Genomic DNA, 25,888 nt, shown 5'->3' on the forward strand with positions numbered 1-25,888 from the left:
CAGACCACTCCATAGAATATGGCTGAGGCCACCACAGAGTCAAAAAAGGTCTTCAGTAGCTCTCCTTGCACTCCAAAAGACCTTAGTCTCCTATATACACTGATCAGGCAGAACATTATGACCACCTGCTTAATATTGTGTTGGTTCTACTTTTCTACTTTTGATAGAAACTGACCACTGCAGACCAGGAATATCCCACAAGAGCTACAGTTTTGGAGATGCTCTGACCCAGTCGTTTAGACGTCTCAATTATGTTAGTTTTAAACTCAAATCCTTACACTCGTCCCTTTTCCCTGTTTCACGTCAACTTTGAGGACAAAATGTTCACTTGCTGCCTGTTATATATCCTACACACTAACAGGTGCCATGATGAAGAGTGATGATCTGATTTGAGTCTGATTGTGTGTGCGATTCCCATTTGTTTCAACACAGTGTGATTCAATGGAAAAAAAATATGATGTTCTGCAATTCAATATGGTGCAGAAAGCAAATCATCAATTTACTTAAGTGCCTTCTGACTCTGGAGTGCAAAAAAAGAAAAGATGAAATAAAACCAGATGTTCTTTACCTGTTGTGTCTGCAGGAAGTTACAGCTCTACCTCTGCCATGTTAATCTGTATTGTATGTGACCCTCAGGACACGTCTCGGTCTCCGTAGTGTTGCGATGCGTCATATTCACGTAGCAGCAGAGGTCTGCTGTCTGTCTGTCTACCTGACTGTCTGTCTGTCTGTCTGTCTGTCTGTCTGTCTGTCTGTCTGTCATCGGACTGTCTGTCTGCCTGACTGTCTGTCTGTCTGTCTGTCATCTGACTGTCTGTCTATCCACTGTCTGTCCGTCTGTCATCTGACTGTCTGTCTGTCCATCTGTCATCTGACTGTCTGTCTGTCTGTCTGTCTGTCCGCCTGCCTCACTGGTGAGATTATAAAAAAGAGATCAGGCATTTGTTTAATTGTGTTTACATTATAATACTATAAAAAGAAATTAAGTTAACTTTATTAATTACACAAAACAAACAAATGGTGTAAAAAAAAAATTGCATTCAAATATATATATTTTTATTTTATTCATTATTGTATCTATTGCATTTATTAGATTTGTTCAGTTTATGTCACATTTGGAAAAATGAAAGGATTTTTTCGGATAGTGATGAGAGTCATTGAGACTCTGGTGCAGTGATTGTGTGTCATTATTCACTTAAACATTTACATCAGCTTTATTTTTAATCCGAACCCTTTCCAAAAATGTCCCTTGTGGATTTCAGTAAATACTTTAACTGGATTATTCTTTAGATCTTAAAATATCTGTCTGTGTCTCTCTCTCTCTCTCTCTCTCTCTCTCTCTCTCTCTCTCTCTCTCTCTCTCTCTCTCTCTCTCTCTCTCTCTCTCTCTCTCTCTCTCTCTCTCTCTCTCTCTCTCTCTCTCTCTCTCTCTCTCTCTCTCTCAAAACAAGAGTCTCAAACCCAAGTCATGGATTTTCTCTCTCGCTGTTAGAGGCATCTGTAAGCACTTAAAGACTTCTGGACAAAATGGATAAATTATTCGGAATGTATTTATTACTCAGGTGAGTAGAATTAAACTGAATTAAGTTTAAAAGTACATAACGTCATAGTTTTAACACAATTATAACCGTACTGGAAATTATTTACAAATATGTATTTATTATAATGTTCTATTTTAATATTTATTGTTTTATTTTTTAAGCATTTCTTGTGTGTGTACTGACACCTGTGCTTACGTTTGCTTATTATTACTGCATTATTATTGCTTATTATTACTGCACTATGGATACACTGTAATATGCTGTAGTTCGGGTTTTGGTTCAGGTTCAGATATATATATATATATATATATATATATATATATATATATATATATATATATATATATATATATATATATATATATATATATATATATATATGAACATCCCATTCCACATTTAGTCCCTATTTGCCATTATAATAACTTCCACACTACTGGGAAGATGTTCCACTAGTTTTTGTAGTGTGTTTGAGGAAATTTTGCTTATTCAGCTGAAGGGGGTAAAGTCAGGGAACGAAGAAGGTGACAGCGTTCATATTTATCCCAGAGGTGTTCAATATGGTTGAGGTCAGAGCTCAAAAGCAGGTCATTCAAGATCTTCCACTTGAACCAATGAAAAGCAGATCTTCACAGAGCTGGCTTTGTGCACATTGTCATACTGGAACACGTTTGGGTCTCCTTGTTCAAGTGAAGGATAATTTAATGCTCCTACATCCAAAGATGTCCAAATGTGTGCCTTCAATTTTGTTGCAACACTTTGGGGGAAAAACACATATGGTTGTCCTAATACTTTTGTCCATATAGTATATAGGAGCGAGAGAGCGAAAGCTCTATTAGCTCTATAAACTGCTGTGTTCCTCAGTATTGGGAAAGTAACAGGAAACCAACATGAGGAAATGAGTCCTGAAAACATCACCTGGATCCTGGACCAGCTTCTTGAAGGCTACGACAACCGACTGAGGCCTGGATCAGGAGGTGGGTTTCTCTATTTCTCAGTCACAACAACTCAATCCTACGATAACCTCCATCACATCTGTGCATTTTATTGAAATGCTTTCTATTCTTTATTATTTTTATTTCTTTACTTTTCTGAATGCATGCAATATCTCTATAAACTTTATTATGCACTCATTTATTCAGTGCATAATTATTTTTTCCCCATTACTCAGTAGTAAACCATGACCAAGCAACGAACTATAAAATCAGTGCTGACTCTATGCTCTGTGTTTCTCCACAGTCTAATCATTTTCTAAAACCGAATGAATGGTATTTTTTTTTTTATTCAGTTGATAGGATTTAGCCAAATATATGTATGTTACATGTGTCCAGTACATGTGATGTCTACACATGACAAGCTAAACTAATAATGTCCAGTTTATGTGCTGTATACTGCCTTACAGTATAACTGTATACCAGAGGTGCCTAAAGGTTTTCCTAAAAAGGGTTAAATTAATACTGTGAACTGAGAAGAAAATGTTGCATCATACCAAACATTGTATAGAATCAAGATTCTGTATTACCTTCCTTCAAACTATAATGCAGGAAAATATGTTCTTACATCGTCACAAAAAAAATAAAATAATAAATAGTCAGTGGAAAACGTTCTTCTTTAATCACAAATGCAAAATTACAAAAATCTTATTTCAGCTGCTCCCATTAGGGGGCGCCACAGCGGATCATCCATCTCCATACCCCCTCTGTCCTCTACATCTGCCTCTTTCACATCAACTACCTGCATGTCTTCCCTCACCACATCCATAAACCTCCTCCTTGGTTTTCCTCTTTTCCTCCTTCCTGGTGGCTCCATCCTCAGCATTCTCCTACTGATATACCCCATGTCCCTCCTCTGCACATGTCCAAACCATCTCAATCTCATCTCCCTCACCTTGTCCCCAAAACATCCTACATGCACTGTCCCTCAAATAAACGTGTTTCTAATTCTGTCCATCGTCGTCACTCCCAACGAAAACCTCAACAGCTTCAGCTCTGCTACCTCCAGCTCCACCTCCTGTCTTTTACTCAATGCCACTGTCTCTAATCCATACAACATCGCAGGTCTCACCACAGTCCTATAAACTTTCCCTTTTACTCTCACAGATACTCTTCTATCACAAATCACTCCTGCTATCACTCTTCTCCACCCACTCCACCCTGCCTGCACTCTTTTTTTCACTTTCTCTAACACACTCTCCATTACTTTGCACTGTTGATCCCAAACAAACTAACTAACAAATAAATATATAATATATAGTTCAGGGAAACCTATAGTACAATGAGAAAAAAAATCCAATTTATTCTACAATAAAGTTCAATGTCTAACACAGTGACCTTTAATGAGAGACATCAAGCTGATCCTTATTTTTCATACGTTTTTTCCAAATGTCAAACACCCAGCCCACCCCTTCCCCACAGCTCATATATGGCCTGGTGGGCCAAATCAAAGATCACTAATCATTAAGTTTGAGCCGTAGATTGGTCATCTCTGCTATGTACAGTTCGGATTATTAGACTTTAAATGCTGATTTTTCATTATCTTTCTAGGTTTAGTCACTGAAGTCAAGACAGATATATTTGTCACCAGTTTTGGACCCGTATCAGATGTCGAAATGGTAAAAAACTTGTTACTTCTTTCACATTGAACATTATTGTCTGGATCCCATCTAAGGGCAAGTGGTAGATCATTGGTTAAGATGTTGGACGCCTGATTGAAAGGTCATGAATTTAAATCCCAGCACCACTAAGCCGCCTCTGATGAGCCCTTGAGCAAGGCCCTTAACTCTCAACTGCTCAGTTGTATAAAGGAGATTAATGTAAGTTACTTCAGATAGGGGTGTAAATGTAAGTCAAAGATGAGTTGTACAATTGTTTTTTTTTTTTTTAATATATATGTGTGTGTGTGTGTGTGTGTGTGTGTGTGTGTGTGTGTGTGTGTGTGTGTGTGTGTGTGTGTGTGTAAATATTAAAACCAGAGACATCCAGAAGTGAAAAACGGCTTCAACATTCTTATATTTTAGCATTAATATGTGCCTATGACTAAACCAATGATTAAATGTATCATAAATTTAGGTGATTCATTAACTAACTTGTATTTTTGGAGCAGATCATTTAAAAGATATATGTGCTTTTTTCCACATTTAGTCGCCAGTTTTCTGTTATGATATCCTCCACTCTTCTGGGAAGATGTTCAACTAGATTATGTAGTGTGGTTATAGAGATTTGGGCTCATTCAGCTACAGGGGTGTTCGTAAACTAAAATGTTAGTTAGTAAAATGTAGTGTGACAAGGCCTGGGGTGCAATCAGGGTTCCAAATCATCCCAAAGGTGTTCAGTAGGGTTGAGGTCAGAGCTCTGTAGGAGGATCTTTTACATCAACCCATGTGCAGCATATCTTCATGAAGTTGGTTTTGTGCACAGGGATATTGTCATGTTGAAACAGTTTTGGGTCTCCTAGTTCAAGTGAAAGGAAAATGTAATGCTACCGTCTTCAAAGACATCCTCTACAATTGTGTGCTTCCAACTTTGTGGAACAGTTTAAGAATGAATCACATATGGCTGGTGTCCCAATACTCTTGTGTATATGTGTGTGTGTGTATATATATATATATATATATATATATATATATAGTGTTGAAGGCCCTTTCAGCATTACAGCATTGTTTCACCAGGAGTTCACCATGGACATGTTTTTCCGACAAATGTGGGTGGACGAGAGGCTGGCGTTTAACGGTCCCTTCGAGATCCTGCGCTTAAACAACCGCATGGTGGACAAGATTTGGACTCCAGACACTTTTTTCCACAACTCGAAGAAATCCATGGCTCACAACATGACGACGCCTAACAAGCTGTTTCGCATCATGCAGAACGGCACTGTCCTCTACACCATGAGGTACACCTGTACAGGACAAAAATCTCCAAAATTCAGAGGAACGCATTTATTTTCACTGCATACAAATGTCTATTTTCAGGCTGACTGTAAATGCAGAGTGTCCCATGATGCTGATGGACTTTCCCATGGATGGCCATATTTGTCCTCTCAGCTTCGGAAGCTGTCAGTGTTCCAATCGCCAGCACAATCAACATCCTTATAGGGGTTCGTTCTCATTTTTTAAAAAATTATTTTACTGCCATTTTGTGCTCTCATGTAGATGCCTACACCAGCAGTGAGATTGTTTACACGTGGAGGAAAGGCCTGAACAAGTCTGTGGTCGTCCCTCCAGAGTCTTCCAACTTACTGCAGTACGATCTCATCTCACAGACGCTTTCCAGCAAAATACTGAAGAGCAACACAGGTAGCGATTAGTAAATATATAGTTCTGTTTGGTCATAAGTTATAATACCAAACATTGGCTTGCATAAGTCCTGTATTCACACACTCTGAGATTTTCCATATTTTATAGTGTACGAAAGGAAATTGTGACTTTAACGATCTACAATTAAAAATATTGAAGAACGGGGAAATAACAAATCTAATATGTCAATGAATAAGTATTTATCCCCATTTCAAACATTGAAACAACAGTTAAATATGTTTTGGTACAATTTTCCATTAGAAGATAGATCACTAGTTGAAAAATGTAGATCTGAGTGAAAATACTATACAGTGTGACATGACCTTAATATGAATACACCAAAATACAGTGATTGGATAATGAGGGCTTTAGGTTGGAAGCAACCAAGCGTGCAGGGTTAACGTAATGTAATGCTACCAAGCATTCATTATTATTATTATTATTATTATTATTAGTAGTAGTAGTAGTAGTAGTAGTAGTAGTAGTAGTAATGGTAATAAATAAACAGTGACTGGGTACCAAGGGGTTTAGTTTGAAAGCAACCAAGCCGTCAAGGTGACGCTACCTACATCATTCATTTATTCCTGAACACTATACATTTCTCATGTTCTTCTTGTGTCTCTTTGAGTCACCTGTGGGGTTTTTCTTGTTTTGTTTCCTTCCAAAACCATGCTGGTAGGTGGATTAGCTGTCCTCATAAATATTGATATAAAACCGAATAAGCATGTTAACGACGTATGTGTATTTAGCATCCCTTTGAAAGCGTATTCTCACACTGTGCCCAGTGTTTCAAGGACAGGCCTGGGTCCTCCAAAACCCTGAAGATAAAAACCTTACTGTAAATAACCAAACAGTGCTAATCTGTGTGTATTTACTGTGTGTACAGTATGAACTCTTGATCTATTCACAGTATAGTTGGACTGTACTTTGTGCCACTTTGGATAAAAACAAAACGGATGGATTTGCCCTACTGATGATCAGCTGCTTGACTGAGTGTCAGCCTGAGGTGTTTAAGTAGTCAGAGCTAATTTGTGTTGTCCTCTGTCTTTAAAAAAAGAAAAGAAAGATTAAGCCCATTTCAAGCTCTGAGTCCATAGATACTCTATTAGGGGAAGATTTATAGGCAAAAAATCAGTGTCCTCCCCACTGAAAAGCCATCAACATCACCCCGGCAAAGCAAGAGGATCGGGTATGAACCTGAAAGGCAGGACTGTGGTCTAGGTAACAAATCAGAAAGGTTGTACAGTGATCTGCTGTCCTTCTCCGCACCCCAGTGTAACATTTCTTTCCCCATCTTCACAAGTTACTGAAACTGATTACAAGACATGCAGTGTTTCAATCTGTTCTATGGCATACACTCCTGGGTAAAAAAAAAGCCCCAAATGGCAAAATAGGAAGCATTTAATGGTTGTAGTGACAAATCATAGGCCAGAAAATGAGCAGGAATGAAGTATATGCTCTCCTCAGACCTCTTGGGACATTGTTTGCTAAACTTTTTTATTTTTTTATTCAATTGAATAAAAAATTTGGCATCTTTTGTCTATTAAACGCTGCAAGTTTACACACAAGACTTTTATATTTAAAGATATCAAAGGGAAAATATATCTTATACTAAGATACTTTATTTATTTGTATAAATAAGAATAATATAGAATAATATATCTTTAATGATTCACACTCACTGCCGAATGTATATCATGTGCTTTTTCCTTTTTTAAAAAAAAAAATACATTAGTGGATAGTAATATCCACTAATGTGGGTAAAAAAACATATTTACATCTTATCTACATTGCATGTAGTTCTGGAATGTTCCTGCTTGCTTTCAGGCCAATATTCTGTCAAGATGGTTCATTTCTTCCTCCAAAGGAAACTTGGTTATCATTTGATCCAAACATACATCCCTCTCATCATGGTGGTTGTCCTGTCCCAAGTGTCGTTCTGGATCAACAAGGAGTCCGTGCCTGCTCGCACTGTGGCTGGTAGGAGAAATTTTTTTTTCTGTAACAGTGCTTCATTTATTATTACTGACATTATTCATGTGCACTTAGTGATCTTTTTAAAAACTCTCTAACAAAATCTCAACACATTATCCTGGGTTAAAGGGTCATTTTAAAGCAAATATCTGATCTTAAAAACTATTGTTAATGTTTTTTGCTTAATTTCCTCCTCCGGACCTGCAGAGGGTGCTGTGTGTGCATCAGAAGACTAACCATTTAGTAGTGATGGGAAGTCCGATTCTTTTTTGCGAATCAGTTCTTTCGGACAGTTCGTTTCAAAGAACCGGTTCAAAAAACCGGTTCACCAGTTCTTTTACGTCATGATGTCATGCATATCCAAATATCATCTCAGCGGATGAACATACACACTAAACACATTTAAATAAAGTCATGTCTATTGCATGAGGGCATATAGCTTATCTGTTTAAATTAAATCATCATCATCATCATCTTAATGCTCAGTATCAACAATTCGCTGGTATGAGTAGTATGTCGGACGTGTCGGAAAGAACGGTTCTTGATCCAGTACTGGTGACTCGAGAACAGCAGTATGTGTGCTGCTCGGAATCGGCAGGTATGCGCATGCTCAGTGATGATCACTTGTTCAGCAGCATGTTTCAGTTTAATGTGTGTACTGTTGGAGAAACTAGAGAAGAACCCCATTCTCAGTGATATTGATTTATTTTGAGTATGATAGACGGTCATACACATTCAAAAGTGAGTAACTTGAGTAATTTTGTTGATTAGTGCTGATTTGAGACGCGAACTGTTTTGAACGATTCAGTCCGATTTGGTGAACCGGTTCGACTGATTCACTAAAAAGAACCGGTTCAAATGAACGATTCGTTCACGAACCGGCCATCACTACCATTTAGCACACAAGCTTTTAAACAGAGGTGGAAGAATTGTGTCTTTGCATTCATTTCGTAGTAGTAAAAACATAATTTGAATAAAATATAAATGAATATTATTAACAATAATAGTAATGGTGGTAATAAAAATAACGATGATGCTGCTGCTGCTGATGATAATAATAATAATAATAATAATAATAATAATAATAATAATACTATAATAGCAGTCATCATCATCTAAATCAAAGTTTAAATTAGAAATGATTTATTATCTTGGCATGTTCGATTTTCTTTCTTTTTCTTTTTTCTTTTTCTTTTTTTTCTTTTTTTTTTTACAAACAGTAAATATAAATATAAAAAGTAAATATTAATGAATATCCTCTTTCATTCACCCATAGTCAAGTGCTTTCTCCTGGTTAAGGTGGTAGTGGATCTGGAGCTTTTCCCAGAAACACACACACACACACACACACACACACACACACACACACACACACACACACACACACACACACACGCTAAGGAGTAATTTATAGTCAGCAATACACCTGCCAGCATCATATTAGCTGAACATACAGTACAGGAAGTGTGTCTGCACTGAACAAACACCGATGACGGTGATGATAATTACTTGATAAATTGTATATTCATTCGATTTTAACGTGTAGCTTTAACCAGCTGTAAAAGTCCAGTGCTAGTTCTTTCATCCTTAATTCTCAAAACAAACCAAAAAAAAGGGTTCCTTAAGGTTTCTTTGACTTATTAATTGTTTTTTTACACTTCAATCTTTCAAGACCCCCAAAGTTTTGACGGTTTTATTAATTTTTAAACTTGGCTTGATGTACTTGGCTTAAATTCTTTACAGACCTTCAGGTACTTTAATTTATTAAAATTATACTGAGATGTTCAGCTGAATTTGGCCCTGAGACTAACAGGATGCAGTGAAAGTGTGAAGAATGACTGGTGTTTACAAATCCGAGCCAAACGAGTGATTTTAGTTGCATGTTTAATCCAAATTTCACCTGCTAGCTGGAGAAGATCCAGACAAGGGAAGAGCTTGTACTGTATGTGTCACTTTCCAGTAACAATTTCATTCTTACATTTTAATGTGGACCTTTTACAGTACTTCTCAGAGTATAGATATATATAAGGATAGCTAGCTAGCTAGCTAGATAAATCTTTGCCGCCAGTATTTAGATTCAAATATACTTAAATAAACAAAGTACTATGATTTATTATAGCTATAATGTTCCTATTATCATTTTTATCACATGATTCTTTACTTAATCAACTCAGTTGGTGTAAAAAGACTCTGATGTGACTCTCAGCACACGGATCTATTAATAGAATGATATTCATGAGTTAAACACTGATTTTTTTTTCAATACTACTTCATATGAGGCCACTGGTGTTGTGGCGAATTCGAGTTTGGAGTTTCTTCATCATTTATTTCTCTCTAAATCTTCTGCTTGCTGTTGAACTGATGCTGAACTGTATGTTGGTGATCAGTAGATACACCAAGCGCCGATCAAAACAAGTTCAAAACCTGATTGGTGGATTGCTGTGTGATTGACCAGTTAAGCTTTTATCCGCTCATTAATAAAAAAGGTCATTAATAAAAAACTGATTTTACAAAATGTAGTTGAGTAAAACATAAGATTTTTGACTTTGAAATGAAGTTAAAGTAAAAGTCTCCCCAAATAGAAATACTTCAGTACAGAACATATACACAAAAAAGCTTAAGTACAGTAAAGAATTACATTTACTTCCTCACTGTCCGCCACTGTATGCAAGTTAGTTTTCACCTGTAAACATATCTACAGAATACATTCACATCCTCTTAACTTACACCCTCTGTAACCCCTTTCTGATCTACAGGAGTCACCACCGTCCTCACCATGACCACCCTAAGCATCAGCGCACGATCATCTCTACCCAAAGTGGCCTACGCTACAGCAATGGACTGGTTTATCGCTGTCTGCTTCGCCTTCGTAGCCTCGGCCCTGGTGGAGTTTGCCGCCGTCAACTACTTTGCCACGCTGGAGGCCGACAGGATGAGACGTCGACTCTCCAGAGCGTCCGTGCTGGAGTTCATCGCTGAAGGGAGTGACGATGAAGACGAATCGGTAAATACCGCAGTCCTACATTAATGCTGTGTCATACTTACAAATGATACGTCAGGAAACCATGAGTTAATATGAGAACTTTGAGTGCTTGCAGAAAGAAAATATTATTTAATAACATAATCCAACTCTTCAAATATCAGGGGGCATCAGACAGATCATATGTATCATCATATTTGTTTATGGGAACCATTAGGGCTTTTTTTTATTGCTGATCTTTCAATCCAGAGGAACACAAAATGGTTTGAGACGACGTTCATATCACATGAACACTTTCTTTAGTTGTATTAGATTTGCAGTTAGATTTACGGAGGATGAAAAGTACTTTAACGACGTAAATAAATGAATGAATCAATGAGAAATAAATGAGAAAATGCAGAAATAAGTGCCCAAACAAACAAGTAAATATTTAAATATATAAATGTGGAAATGCAAAAGGAGCCCAAATATTTCCAATGTATGCAAATGCAGAACATTTTTTATGTATAGATTTATTTAGTTATTTATTCATTTATTCAGTAATTCAGATCAAAGGTTTACATTAATACTTATTCTAATACGAAGAATATTTTTTGTTTAAATGTGAAGGTTTTTGCAGCTATTATATATTTAAAAAAAGGACTTTCTAGTAAAACTAGCTGATTGGTGCCAGGGGTGAAACTGCACATTTGCAGGGGGGTAAAACAAGATCCTGGTTGACGCCCTGCCCCCCCTCTGAAAAAAAATCGACCTGGTCGCTTATCGACCAGCTCGGACATTGACCGCAATTTGCGCCCGCTGAACGACCAAATGCCCGCTTATCGACTTTTTTTTACCCCGACCCACGTGGAGCGAGGGAAAGAATCTTCCCAGTTTTGCCTCAGCCTTCATGGAGAGAGCATATATCGTAAATTAAACTTCGGTTTGTGAACAATAAAGTGTTCTTTAGCGGTCAATATAACAATTTAGTGCGTGTATATTGTATATTGCGTGTACATGTGCTCTTCGACCTTTTCGCATTTCGACCGCTTTTAAGGAACGGATTAAGGTCTATAAGTGGGGCACCACTGTATTTTCCTGAAATTCATATATAATGTATAAATTTCATGGTTCTTTGATGTCTCATTTGTATATGGGCCTGAGCTACAACATACTACAACATATTACAACATCAATTCAAGTCAAGAAGCTTTTATTGTCATTTCAACCATATATAGCTGACGCAGTACACAGTGAAATAAAACAACGCTCCTCCAGGAACCCTGGTGCTACATTTACAACATCAAGCTACACAACTGGAAACACAGGGCTGATGACTTCATTGTCATCGCCACATAAAGTGCATCGTGTGCAACCTGGTGCAAACAGTGCAAGACGGACAGACAACATATCCATCGTGTGTATTAAAATGAAAAAAAATGAATAAATAATGAGGAAAAAGTATTAAGCACAGGTGTCAAGACCAGTGGAGATGCTGTAGATGTTTCACTACTCTGAACTGAGTGACATAACATCAAGCTGAAGACAAAATCCTGTAACACCGACTTGCTTCTACTCCCTGGGTGATGTTAAAAGCTTTGCACACATACACAGTAAACTAACCCACACTGACAGCGGCAGATGTGAAAGCAATATTTCAATAATTCAATTTATTTATAACGCTCACAGCTCGGATTGCCTGAGAACAGCTTCATAGACATCTGGGCTTGAACCCCTAGCGAGTGATCCAAAGGTTACGGTGGCAGGGCACCAGCATTGTGGCACAGGCGTAAGGAAGGAGCACCAAGACGAGCCAGCACTCGCAAGGAGGTCACCGCCTTCTGGCCCGTACCATTTGTTTGTTTGTGAACCGTGCCACAGGGTAGGCCCGAAGCTGTGTCAAATGTGCTGCATAGGAGAAACGAAATTAATTTAGTGGATGATCTGTAAGACACTCCTGTGTGGATTGTAAAAGGGTGAGCACATGCACAGTGTGTATCTGCAGCACTGAGCCGGATATGCTAATAGCACAAGCACGCACCGTCTCCAGAGAACGTCTCCCGTGTGACCGGCTCACGCCTGGCATTTTAAAAATAGCGACCATATTAGAAGCACGCTGCATGACTTTTCTGTAATCTCTCCTACCTGAGATGCTATGACTCCCCTGTTCCTACTTTCTGATGCATCCTGGACGAGGGAAATGGGGCTGTGTGTATGTAATGCAGATATATTTTGGCGATCCTGCTCTAGATTTTTCTATTGCTCAGGCGATTTTTAACTCTGAATTGTAATACCTGTTTCAAAATACACAGCAACAGACATGATTCTGAAGCCTCACAAACACTTTCTAATGTTACGGATCTCAATAGAGGGTGAACGAGAAGGTGGAAGTAAACACTAAAAAAAACATAGATCATTAAATAGATGCACTCTTATTTATGAATTAATTAATTTATTTATAATCAGAACTTAATTCTGAATACTGTTTGTACGACAAATAGAAATAAAAAAATTAACACCCATGTATATATTTATTTATGCAACCAAATGCATTTTAATATTACTATAATTTTTATAACGATATTCTAATATTTAACCTTATTAATATTGTTATTAGAATTATTATTATGTAGAAATATTTATTTTAATTAGAACAGTCGTTTCAATATATTTATTATAATTATGTAGAAATGTACATTTTAATAAGTACAGTCATTTCAATAGGTTTATAATTATTATTATTATTATTATTATTATTATTATTATTATTATTATGTAGAAGAGTTTATTTTAATAGTACAGGGATTTTACAATTTTTATATTATTATGTAGAAATGATTATTTGAATAAATTGAGTAACTTTAAGTAGTTTTTTTCTTCTTAATCTTCTTCTTCTTCCTCTTATTATTATTATTATGTACAAATGTTTATTTTTAATAGGTTCATTTTTCTTTATCAAAAAGAAAGCAGTTTCTATTTAGAGCATTAAGAGAAACATTGGGGTCTCCAGCCTGTGTGGGATGATGAATCTGATCAAAAAGAGGCCAAGAGTGTGTACAGACAGGTTTTTTTGGTCACTAATAAATTACATGGGTGTGATTTTATAAGGTCTATCATGAATTAGAGGCAGGTAGATGTATAAATGCATGAGGTTGATCTGTATTCAAATCAGATTGAGGTAGTACTGTGGTCGAAAACATGTGGAAGATCGAGCCATTTGCATGTATGGCATTTGGCAGACCGTCTTATCCAGAGCGACTTACAAAAGTGCTTTGAAGTCTTTATCAATAAATATATTTTAATGCTGTGTCAGTAGGTCACTGACTGTGAATACCATCCATCTAAAACTGTGTTGGGAACGAATATAGTTTGATATATATCATTTTTCGTTTTTTTATATCGAACGAAGTGCTAATTTAAGAAGCTTTGGAAAAGGTAAGTCTTTAGTACAGTTTTTGAAGACTGCTAGTGAATCAGCTGTTCAGGGAGAACAGAGAAGAATCTGGAAGCATATCTTCCTTGTACCCTAAGAGATGATGGGACCAGTCAAGCAATGGTTGAGGATTGGAGAGTGTGTAATGCACTGCGGGGTGAGATAAGTACTCTGAGGTAGAGGGGCACTGGCCTGTTTTTAGCTTTGATTTAAATCTGATGCAAACAGCAACAGGAAGATCTTCATGCAAACAGCAATATAGGAAAAAAACATGCACATGCAAAAAAAAGGTCAAAACCAGGGAAACAATAGGGCAAACAATGCTTACACAGAAAACCCTGCAAAGTAAGTGTGTGTGTGTGTGTGTGTGTGTGTGTGTGTGTGTGTGTGTGTGTGTGTGTTTGTGTGTGTGTGTGTGTGTGTGTGTGTGTGTGTGTGTGTGTGTGTGTGTGTGTGTGTGTGTGTGTGTGTGTGTGTGAGAATAAGCAGCTTAAAAACCAAATTTTTGCAAGAAGCAGGTGTGCTAGGAGTCAGGTGAGGGTGAAGGCTGTAATATCTGGGCTTGGACAATGTTAATGTTTTCATTAAAACTCTAAAATACCCTCTAATACCTCAATTTCGTTTCCCAGATTCCCACAAATAAGTTCTGTTAATAAATGCTCTTATAAGGAGTTAGTCCCTGGTTAGTCCCCGAACCTGATCCGTGTAACACATTATTTTTAAATATGAGAATTTTACCAAGCTCATGGAGTTTCTCTCTTTGTTTTTTTTGTTTTTTTTTTACATTCAGTAACACATTAAATGGGAAATTTCATGTTTCATGTTAAACATCACATATCTACAAAAACATCTAAAATGGTCAATTGTGAAAAGTGCTAAAGAAATAAATTGGAATTGAATTGTAATAATTTTACAGTAGCCTGATAGTAGCCGGTGTTGCTAAGAAAAGTGATTGCTAACCTGCATTAGCCACATTACTCCTGATTAGCCTATTGTTAAATGGCTAATTAATGCTTCAAGCAATAGAAACAAAGTAACGGATAACAGCAACATTACAAATTATTAATTATATAATCTGTTTAAAGCTACATAAAAAAATAGATGCCATTTTTATTTTTATTTTTTTTTACAAATTGATGCAACGATTCAGTTTCATCTCTACACATAAGGACTAAACATTCTAAAGAACATAAAGTACCAAAGTACAGAAGTTTGGACACATTTTCTCCTTCAGTGATTTAAAAAAAAATAATAAAAAAAAAAATAATATAATATATATATATATATATATATATATATATATATATATATTTTTTTTTTTCAACATTGTCAATTAATACTGAAAAGAGTTAAATTATGGAATTATGTAGTAAACAAAAAAAGTGTTAAACAACCCAAAATATCGTTTATATTTGAGATTGTCCAAAAAAGATACATTCATCTTTGATGCTAGCTTAGCAAACTCATGGCATTCTCTCCTCAGATTCACGAGGTAGTCACCTGAAATGGTTTTAAGTTAACATGTGCCTTGTCAAGAAAAAAAAATGTAAGAGATTTTTTTTATGTGCTTTAGATAATCAGTTGTCAACTAGAGGAAACGATGAGTAGTGCTTCTACAACTACTGTACACAACCATATTATGGCAAGAAACACTCAGTTAAGTAAAGAGAAAAGACACTCCATTATTGCTTCTAAAAATCAAGGTCAGTCAAAGGTCAGAAAAATATAAAGAAATTTATGTTTCCCCAAAATACAGTCTCCAGAACCATCAAACATTATGATGAAACAGGATCTCATAAGGACCATTGCAGAAAAAAAGACCAAGAGCTACCTCGGCTGCAGCGGATAAGTTTATTAGAATAACAAGCCTAAGAAACCACCAATTTACATAAATACTTCTCAGAGTTCAAGTGCTAGACATATTTCAACAGCCACTGTTCAGAGGAAACTGGGAGTAAGGCCTTACTCGAATTGCAGCAAAGACACCATTACTTTGAAAAAACAACAAGCAAAAGGGACCTGCTTGGTCCAAAAAACATGAAGACTGGACATTAGATCAATAGAAAACTGTCCAAATGTTAGATTTTGGTTCTGACCATCGTGTCTTTGTTAGCCTTAGAGAGGGTGAATGGACGGTTCCTGAACATGTGTACAATTCAAAATCACTTGCCAAGCAATGGTCAAACACATGAATATCACATATAATCAATAAAAGAGCAATCAATCCAGCACTATAAACCTTAAAACAATACAGAAAAAACTTACAACACGAGAGAATGTTAAGACTTTACAACAAGGAATTAACATGTTCTTAAATGGTGCAAACCAGGAAGTAAATAGGATCAAGTAAGACACATAAGCAATATTCTCCTATTAATGTTGTTGACATCTCAACATTTTTTCATCTTCTCCTAGACGATATCTGACACAACCACAGGGCAAAGGAGAAGGATGAACTCAGCTTCGGAAGCCCCCAAAATGCGCCTGCCTATCTTCCTTCTGCAGGGTTCAGCCGTCCCGCCCAACATTGCGATGGCTGGCCCTAGCGTCATTGACCAGTACGCTCGTGTGCTGTTCCCGCTCGCATTCGCACTCTTTAACATCATGTACTGGTACATTTACCTCAGCAAGGAGGCCGTGGATAAATTGAGGTATGGGTGTTCAATAATGCTAGTATTTCTATTAGTATCTGTTGATTGCTCCAACTATCAGTGTATTTCTATATATTTGGATTTAAAGTGCTACGGTGGCCAAGAAGTGTACATTAACGAAACAGAAAACAAATGAACAAATTAGAAAACACTAACAAATGCAAAAACAAAATAACAAATCCAAAAACAAAATAACAAATCAGAAAACACACAATTTAGACAAACCGGAAAAGGTAGGTATAGTTTGTGAATGGAACACTTACGGATCATTGGACGAGACACCTGTCATTCCAGATATACAGGAAGTACTAGTCTTTTTTTTCTTTTTTTTATTCATTTATGTTTGTGTTAATCAATTAGCCATATACAAACAACGTAGCAATAACAAGTACAATTTACATTACAATACACAGAACAGGTGCATGAAAATACAGATATATACACATATATTTAGGGGAAAGAGGAAAAAAAAATAGATAAATAAATAAAATGTATATTATTCATAATAATAATAATAATAATAATAATAATAATAATAATAACAATAAAATTAAATAAAAAAAGGATAAAAATTAACAGGGCTATGGTTTATTCTGTAATTCACATTTTTCTATAAATGTCAAAAGATTTATTGCATTTCTCTTTTAATCACTTTAAGGGCTTTTGTGAAAGAAAGAAAGAAATTCATTATAAAATGCAAAAAAACGTTGGTTTCAATTTCAAGTATTTCGATTTGTATATAAAACTTTCCCAACAGAAGTATATTATTAACAAGAAAGTCGTCTTTGTTATTGTTCATTACAAGTCCAAAGATAATGTCCTTTATCTGTTACGCAATTTCATCAATGCACTCTGAAGAATTTTCCAAAATTTTTCAGAATGTTAATTATTTAGCTAGTTTCAAGATAGTGACCAAAGAACAGTTGGCTATAAATAAAACCATAGCTATCTAATATTTTATCTCTTTTGCTTCAGTTTTGGGTTTATTTGCATATTAGTATGGTGGGATATGAGGTGGTAAGTTTTGAGACTGGTTTTGGCACGCCACTAGATGGCAGCATAAGGCTGCCTGCACAGTCACAGGGAGAACCAACCCTCATAAGTCAGTGTGCCAAAAGACATCGTTCTGTGTACATCAGGAGCTGTGAAGCTGGTTCTATTCTGACAATATGCATTATCACGTCTGCAATTCCTACCGCATGCACACTCGCGTGCGTCACCGAACTCTCCACACATGTTCACAACATGATCTCAGTTTCGCACCCACCCTACTCAGCAAATTTGCCTCCTGCGGAATTGCCCTTTTCCCGAAGAAGGAGATCCAGTTTAAAGGTCACCGTTTTGACACCATTGCAAAAGAAGACTTTCAGGACACGTTCCAGTAGCAGGAACACTGGGACCGCTGTAATGCTGTGCAAAGGGAATATATTTTAAAAGTGATCGTATGTAAATGTAGATAAATAAAGTACCTTGTTGTAAAAAGAGCTAGTCCCGAAAACTTTTTGATACCACCTCATACCTTTATGCTGTTTATCAAAATGGGTCTTTAAAGCTCTATTTTGTTTTAATAATACCATTTCTGTAAAGATTTTCTTAATACTGATAGACATTTAGTTCATACTTTTGGAAAACCTTAGGTTGTATATATATATATATATATATATATATATATATATATATATATATATATATATATATATATATATATATATATAAACTATATTTCCAAAAGTGAGACACCTGATTTTTCCTGCTATGTGTGTTTTTTTCCAAACTGTTACCACAAAGCTGGAGTCACTCAATTGTTCAGGAAGTCTTTAGATGCTCAATAATAACATATTGCATTCACTTGAACTTGGAAACCAAAACCTGTTCCAGCATGGCGATGCTCCTGTGCACGAAGTGAGCTCCTTAAAGATCTGGTTTACATGCTTTGGAGAGGAAGATCTTGAGTCACCTGCTATAGAGCTCTGATCTCATCCCTACCGAACACCTTTGGGATGAATTGGAATGCCCAGACCCCAGGCCTCCTCACCTCACCTACATCAGTACCTTCCTTTCGGAATACCCTTGTGGATGATGAACACAAATATCCATAAGCACACTCCAAAATCTAGTGGAACATCTTCCCAGAAGAGTGGAGGGAATCATAAGAGAAAATTGGGACTAAATGTTGAATACAATGCTCAAAAATCACATACCATATTTATGACAAGGTGACCCAATACTTTTGGAAATCTAATGCATTTATGACTTTTTCTTCTTTTGGTTGCTCCCGTTAGGGGGCACCACAGCAGATCATCTGTCTCCACACTACTCTGTCCTCTACATCTGCCTCTTTTGAACCAACTACCTGCACGTCTTCCCTCACCACATCCATAAACCTCCTCCTTGGTCTTCCTCTTTTACTCCTTCCTGGTGGCTCTATCCTCAGCATTCTCCTACTGATATACCCCATGTCCCTCCTCTGCACATGTCCAAACCATCTCAATCTCTCCTCCCTCACCCTGTCTCCAAAATGTCTTACATGTGCTGTCCTTCTAATAAACTAATTTATAATCCTGTCCATTGTCGTCACTCCCAATGAAAACCTCAACATCTTCAGCTCTGCTACCTCCAGCTCCACCTCCCGTCTTTTAATTAATGCCACTGTCTCTAATCCATACAACATCTCAGGACTCACCACAGTCCTATAAACTTTCCCTTTCACTCTTGCAGATACCCTACTATCACAAATCACTCCTGCTATCACTCTTCTCCACCCACTCCACCCTGCCTGCACTCTTTTCTTCACTTCTCTAACACACTCTTCATTACTTTTCACTGTTGACCCCAGGTACCTGAAACAGGAAAGGGCTCAGAGCTGATCCTTGATGCAGTCCAACCTCCACCTTAAACCAGTCTGTTGTTCCTACTGCACAGTTCACTGCTGTCACTGTACTCATACATGTCCTGCACCACCCTCACATACTTCTCTGACACACCTAACTTCCTCATACAATACCACAACTCCTCTCTCTCCACCCTGTCATATGCTTTCTTTTAATCCACAAACACACAATGCAACTCCTTCTGACCTTCTCTATACTTCTCCATCAACATTCTCAAAGCAAATAATGTGTTTGTGCTGCTCTTCCTCAGCATGAAACCATACTGCTGCTCACAGATAGTCACCTTTTCTCTCAGCCTGGCTTCCACTACTCTTTCCCATAACTTCATGGTGTGACTGATCAACTTTATTCCCCTGTAGTTACTGCAGGTCTTCACACTCGTTCTCCATTCTTCATGCATCCTCTCACCTTCCAAAATCTTGTTGAACAACCTGGTTAAAAACTCCACTGCCATCTCTCCTAAACATCTCCATGCTTCTAATGCAAACTACTTATAGTGATAATCGACCAAAAACAAGTTTGTAGGACAGATATTCTGTTCATTCCAGATTATATATTCATATTCTGTTACATCCCTTTTCTTTTTCCTCAAGCATGCCTAATTTTAGAGCACAGCTATTGAGCTTGACTAACAAGTGGACCAGCTGAGAAAATCATTCCAATGCAGGTTAGGTGGCTACATATTATAGTATAATATGGAAAAATAGGTGGATTCAATGAATAAAGCTGTAATAATCCTCCCTTTTTTGCACAATAAACACAGTGTTATTGTAGTTTACGGTTCATGAGGAGAACATTTTGTTCCGTTTAATTCAAAAGGTAATGGGAGGGTTGTAAAAATAAAATGGCATTTCATTTGTTCGGTGGGTGATGCCGCCATCTCACATAGATGCAACACATTTTTGTCATCTGAGTAACATTTATTTCACTAATTAACCAATCCAAACCACCTAGAATGATGTCATACAGGAAATATATAATTTATTATAACTAGAAATATTGTTAAGGATTTGTCTTTAAACACAGTGTTTAAACTGAACAAGGACAGGCTTTAATTAATAACGTACAATATAATTCACTCCAGCCACGCCAGTGTTCAGCCAGGTTATGAAGATTAGCACAGGCCAAAAAAAGCAGCAAGATGCCCTGCAAAGATTCTCCTTCACATCAACTGTGTGTCCTTGTTTTTCCACATGTGAAAATGGGCTATTTTTGTATGAAACACATGATACATAGACTCACCAGCCTCTTTACTATGAACTCCATGCAGATACTAGCCAAGAACTTCAGCTTATGTTCATATGAAACATCAGAATAAGGGACTTCTTTGATTGAGGCATGGTTGTTGTTGCCAGACATGTTGGTTTGTGTTTAAGTGTTTTACAAACTGCTTATTGTTGGAGAAATGATTACCAACTATCCAGTGTGGCAAGAAATAATTCCCCACATCAGTACACCACCCCCACCAGCCTGCACTGAGGTCACATGGCATGATGGACCATGTTCCTAACAGGCGTTAGTTAATCCTGATGTGGCCTTCTGCTGTTGTAGCCCATTGATGTTGTAAGCATTCTGAGATGCTTTTCTGCTCACTACAGTGGTAAAGCCTTGGTGCACTTATTTGAGCTTTCCATAGCAACAACATTCTAATACCCATACCCAGATGAGGAATCTGTTTTAGTCTTGAACCTCACAACTCAGGGAATTTTAGTTTGGCAACATCACCACTGGCTCGCTTGAATCCTTGGTAAAATAACAAGCTGCCTTATTTGTCTTATAAATTTCGAGAAAAAACACAAGTGCCTAGTAAGGAAACTACTGTTTATAACTCCCATAACAGATAACCAGAACTAACATGAATGTTAAACATAAATGTAAATCCTTGGTATGCCATTTCACACCTAGTCCTTTAGTGGTGTCTTACGTGAATCAATACCATTATTATGATGCCATGGCTAATCAATAGTTTTTTCCTCTTCAGCCATTGTGGACTGAAAAAAAATCTATAAAATCCACATGAATATATATTTGAGCTTAAGCAGTTTGCTAAAATCGGCTGAAATCTGATTGGATAGAATTTCTATACACATGCTATGAAATGAAGAGAATAGACTATTGGGAATAATTGAATACATATTCATGAACAGAAATACAGTAATCCCCTGTTATGTTTCCAAAACCGCCTGCGCTAAATGAAAAAACACGATAAACGGACGCCACCCTAAAAATGCTATTTTATGTATACAGTACTGTATTCACATTTTACTTCACTGTATATTTAATAAATATATTTTTATTAGTAAATTTTATTATTCTGTCATAAATCTCCATAAAAACAATTCGCTATAAGTGTTTTGGTCTATGGTGCTATCCGCGAGAGACCAGGAAAATCAGCCAAACAAATTATTTATGTGGCAAATGCAATTCGGCGGTAAACCAGGGGGTGCGAGATTCCAACCGCGGTAAAGCGGGGGATTACTGTATATTAAAACGCAAGTTAGTGATTCTTGGCCACTGCAGTAAACAGATAAAAGGAAAAACCTAGTTTTCCTAGATAGGTTCAGCCTGTATCTTAATAGGAAAATGATTAGTTGCACACACTGCATATCTTACCCTAGTTATTCACTTGAAACTTAAACAGAGGACTGAAATCAGTACTCTGACAAACTTCACCACTTCATGAACTTTGCCTCGGATCAAAGCCCTCAATTCGGAAGCTGACGTGACTCCAGCTTTCTTTGATGCCTTTCCATCCATCGCCATGAACTGCTTTATTTCATCTGTGAAACTTATCCGTGAGTTCACGTTTTCTTAAAACAATAGAAGCGTGTCCCATCATCCAGAACTAGTGTCTGTGTAATTACATGAATAATTAATGACCGCCTTAGGACTGACTCTGCAAATCCAGGAGAGCTGATGGGACTGACTTTGCTCTCTCCGTGGATGAGGTGAGAGCTCTACTCAAGGACGTGTAGCTGAGAGGCAAATCATATCGACGGTTTTCAGCACTATCCGCAAATAATGCGGTTACATTTATCCGTTTGGCAGACATGTTTATCTAAAGTGACTCGAATGGAATAATAAGGATGTAATAGAGAGGGTACATCAGATACAGGATATGCAAAGACAGAGTTAAAGGTAGGTTAAGAAATATCAGCTCAAAAGAGGAAGGCTGCTGCTGTGGATCCCCTGAGACTGTAAACGAAATCCATTTTATTGAATGATCCAACCAAAGAAGAGTTTGTATTCATTCGCCATATACAGTATAGTCCTTGTCCATTCAGAAAGCTCTGCTTCTTGCACTAATATTCAGGATTGTTTTTGTCAAGGTGACTTGTTGGAATTCTGAATGTCTAAACTGTTAGCTTCAAATCATCTCAACCAAAATTTCAGATTTTACCTTTAATCCTGGATTGCCCTATTGTGGTAACTAAAACACAGCAAATTTAATGTTGTGTTTCTCAGTAAAACAGCACAAACTGTTTTGTGCAAACAATCCAAAATATTTTCCCAATTTTTGTGGAAAAGAATAGTCTAACACCATAGTACATGATCAACACCACATTAGGCATGTGCATCTCCATAACTGAGGCCGATGTGATTTGCATCTTGATGCATAGCCTACGTTATGATACGTTAAAGATAATATGAAGCATATGCAGCAGCTACCGATGCGATGAGATACGATTCAGCACTATCACTATGCAGTGCGAGCCGAATTTCATTTGATTTGACACAATGCGATCCGATGCAATACGATGCAATGGAGAAAATATGATGCTACGCAATTCAAAATGTTACAGATAGTTCGCGTTCAGACAGACAGCGAATCATCAATTTACTTCTAACGCATGACCCTTTCAAAAAAAGGCCTTTGTAGTGTCGAAGAAAAAAGGTGAAAAAAACCCCAGGAAGATGCAGCTCTACCTCTGCCATGTTATTCTGTATTCTATATGACTCTCAGGACACGCCTCGGTCTCCGTAGTGTTGTGATACGTCGTATTAAAGTAGCAGCAGTGGTGCTGAGAGAACGCGCTCGCTAAGGGAGAAATCTAATACAAATTAGTATCTGCATATCTTTAATAATTTATACAGTATCTACAAATCTACATATCAAATATAATATGCAAATTATTGGTCACTTTCTAATAAAAAATAAATAATAAAAGTATAGCACATCTTCTAATCATTATATATAAATAAATGTATATTCAATTTTTATTCATATGTTAAACAAGATGCATCGTTGTACAAATGCTAACTTTTATGCCGATGCACAGATGCAAATCAGTGAATCTTACCATCCATACTACTCATACTACTACTACTACTACCATGCTTATACTATTATTGATGATAAACTTTGACTATGCCTATAATTATTGTACAATAAAATATGCTGTATGTTGGATTTTCTGTGGATTCGATTGGTCGATCGGTCTAACCTTAAAAAACAACAATTCACAATGCATTCTCAGTATATTTTTAGTGTACCTTAAAGCAGTGGTCCCCAACCCCCCCAGGCCGCGGACCGGCACCGGTCCATGGGTCAATACATAACTTACATTATTTCCGTTTTACTTATTATCTGATTCTGAACAATGTTTTATTTTGGATATTTACCAGATTCTCTCCTCCACATCTGTCTATGACTCACTCTTGATGCATATCATGATGCCTCGTTCACACGTCTTACCTCCATCCGCTACCTTCTTAAAGGGGCTGCTCCGGACAGTAACACATAATACAATACCGCTAAATTCAAACCCCCAAGCAAACAAAATGAATAAACAACAACACAGTGGATTCATGTTTATTATTATATTTAGAAAATACCAGTTTTTATGCCGGTCGTATCTTTTTATTTTGTTGTATTTATCCGCCACACCTTAAAGGCCGGTCCGTGAAAATATTGTCTGACATTAAACCGGTCCGTGGCGCAAAAATGGTTGGGGGCCGCTGCTTTTAAACATCCACAGCTTTTTGTATCTCTAGTGTGTATCATTTACACACTACGCTTGTAGTACCTTTGAAAATAATTCACTAAATAAATGTTGCTTGAATTAGCATTTAGAGTACTACTTAGGTACACAGTATGCTCTTTTCTAGGTAAAACGTGCACACCAAAGGTAAAAATATACGCTTGAGGGTACCACCTGAATGACAAATGAACTACATTCTACAGTTGATTTTTAGAAAGTAGAAAGAGTAGCAGATATTCACAATAGCACTGTTGTTTTTTTGTATGCAGTCTGGTTTGAGGTTTGTTGCAGCTTCGACAAAATGGCACAGCAGCAGGACTGACATTATTCTGAAAGGCAATGCACAAGCCTTCTCTCTCTCTCTCTCTCTCTCTCTCTCTCTCTCTCTCTCTCTCTCTCTCTCTCTCTCTCTCACACAGTACACCATCAGGGCATGATTTCACACCGAGAACAAATGATTTTCATCAAACATTAATCACTGACGTCACGGTTGCAGGCGACGAGCCGGCGCTCTCTCTGAGACGTAATCTTTGCTCATCTTGTGTTTGTGTCTTTTGTGTGTTTTATCTCTACAGGGAGATGGACTGAGTTTCTCCAGTGCGCGGCGTGCAGAAGAATATCTGTGGCTCTCAATTTTCCTTCGCTCTTCCCTTCGACTCTTTCTGTTCCGCTCTCCTCTCCTGTCTCTGAGGTCTGATGACGTCTGATGGAGCACAGGCCTGTGTGACAGCTTGACGAGTGTGTGTATTCTGTCACCCATATGGGTCTGTGATCACACCCATGCCCCATGTTCCCTCTCTGCTGGATTTTTAACCCTGTGCATGGAGAAATGTGTCCTGCTTCTGTGGCTGAGTGAGCCACACACACACACACACACACACACACACACACACACGAAACATTGATGATCTAATCCTAGCCCTAATTGGTGATGCAACATTGAAACAGTGCTTTCATATCGTTCTCTAGAGAGCCAGACCTCAGAGCACTGGATGAAGAAAAAAAGCAGGGGTTCATATTTTCTTCAGCAGCTTCAAAGCTTTTTCTATCCTGTACAGAAAAAAACAAAATCTCAAGAAAAAGAGAGAGAGAGAGAGAGAGAGAGAGAGAGAGAGAGAGAGAGAGTGTGTGTGTGTGTGTGTGTGTGTGTGTGTGTGTGTGTGTGT

At 37.3% G+C, this 25,888-nt stretch overlaps 1 protein-coding gene across 1 annotated transcript; it reads left to right on the forward strand.

The window, feature by feature from the left end:
* Positions 1-1,468: 1,468 nt before the first annotated feature.
* Positions 1,469-25,888, forward strand: gabra6a (gamma-aminobutyric acid type A receptor subunit alpha6a). Its single transcript, XM_083547121.1, is given in 10 exon segments — positions 1,469-1,562; positions 2,406-2,518; positions 4,085-4,152; positions 5,209-5,492; positions 5,494-5,591; positions 5,689-5,832; positions 7,660-7,812; positions 10,563-10,810; positions 16,614-16,849; positions 25,298-25,888. Coding segments are annotated over 10 exon segments (1,392 nt in total). The 5' UTR covers positions 1,469-1,527; the 3' UTR covers positions 25,311-25,888.

The sequence above is a fragment of the Silurus aristotelis genome (genome assembly GCF_946808225.1).
Source record: "Silurus aristotelis genome assembly, chromosome: 7".
Lineage (NCBI taxonomy): Eukaryota > Metazoa > Chordata > Actinopteri > Siluriformes > Siluridae > Silurus > Silurus aristotelis.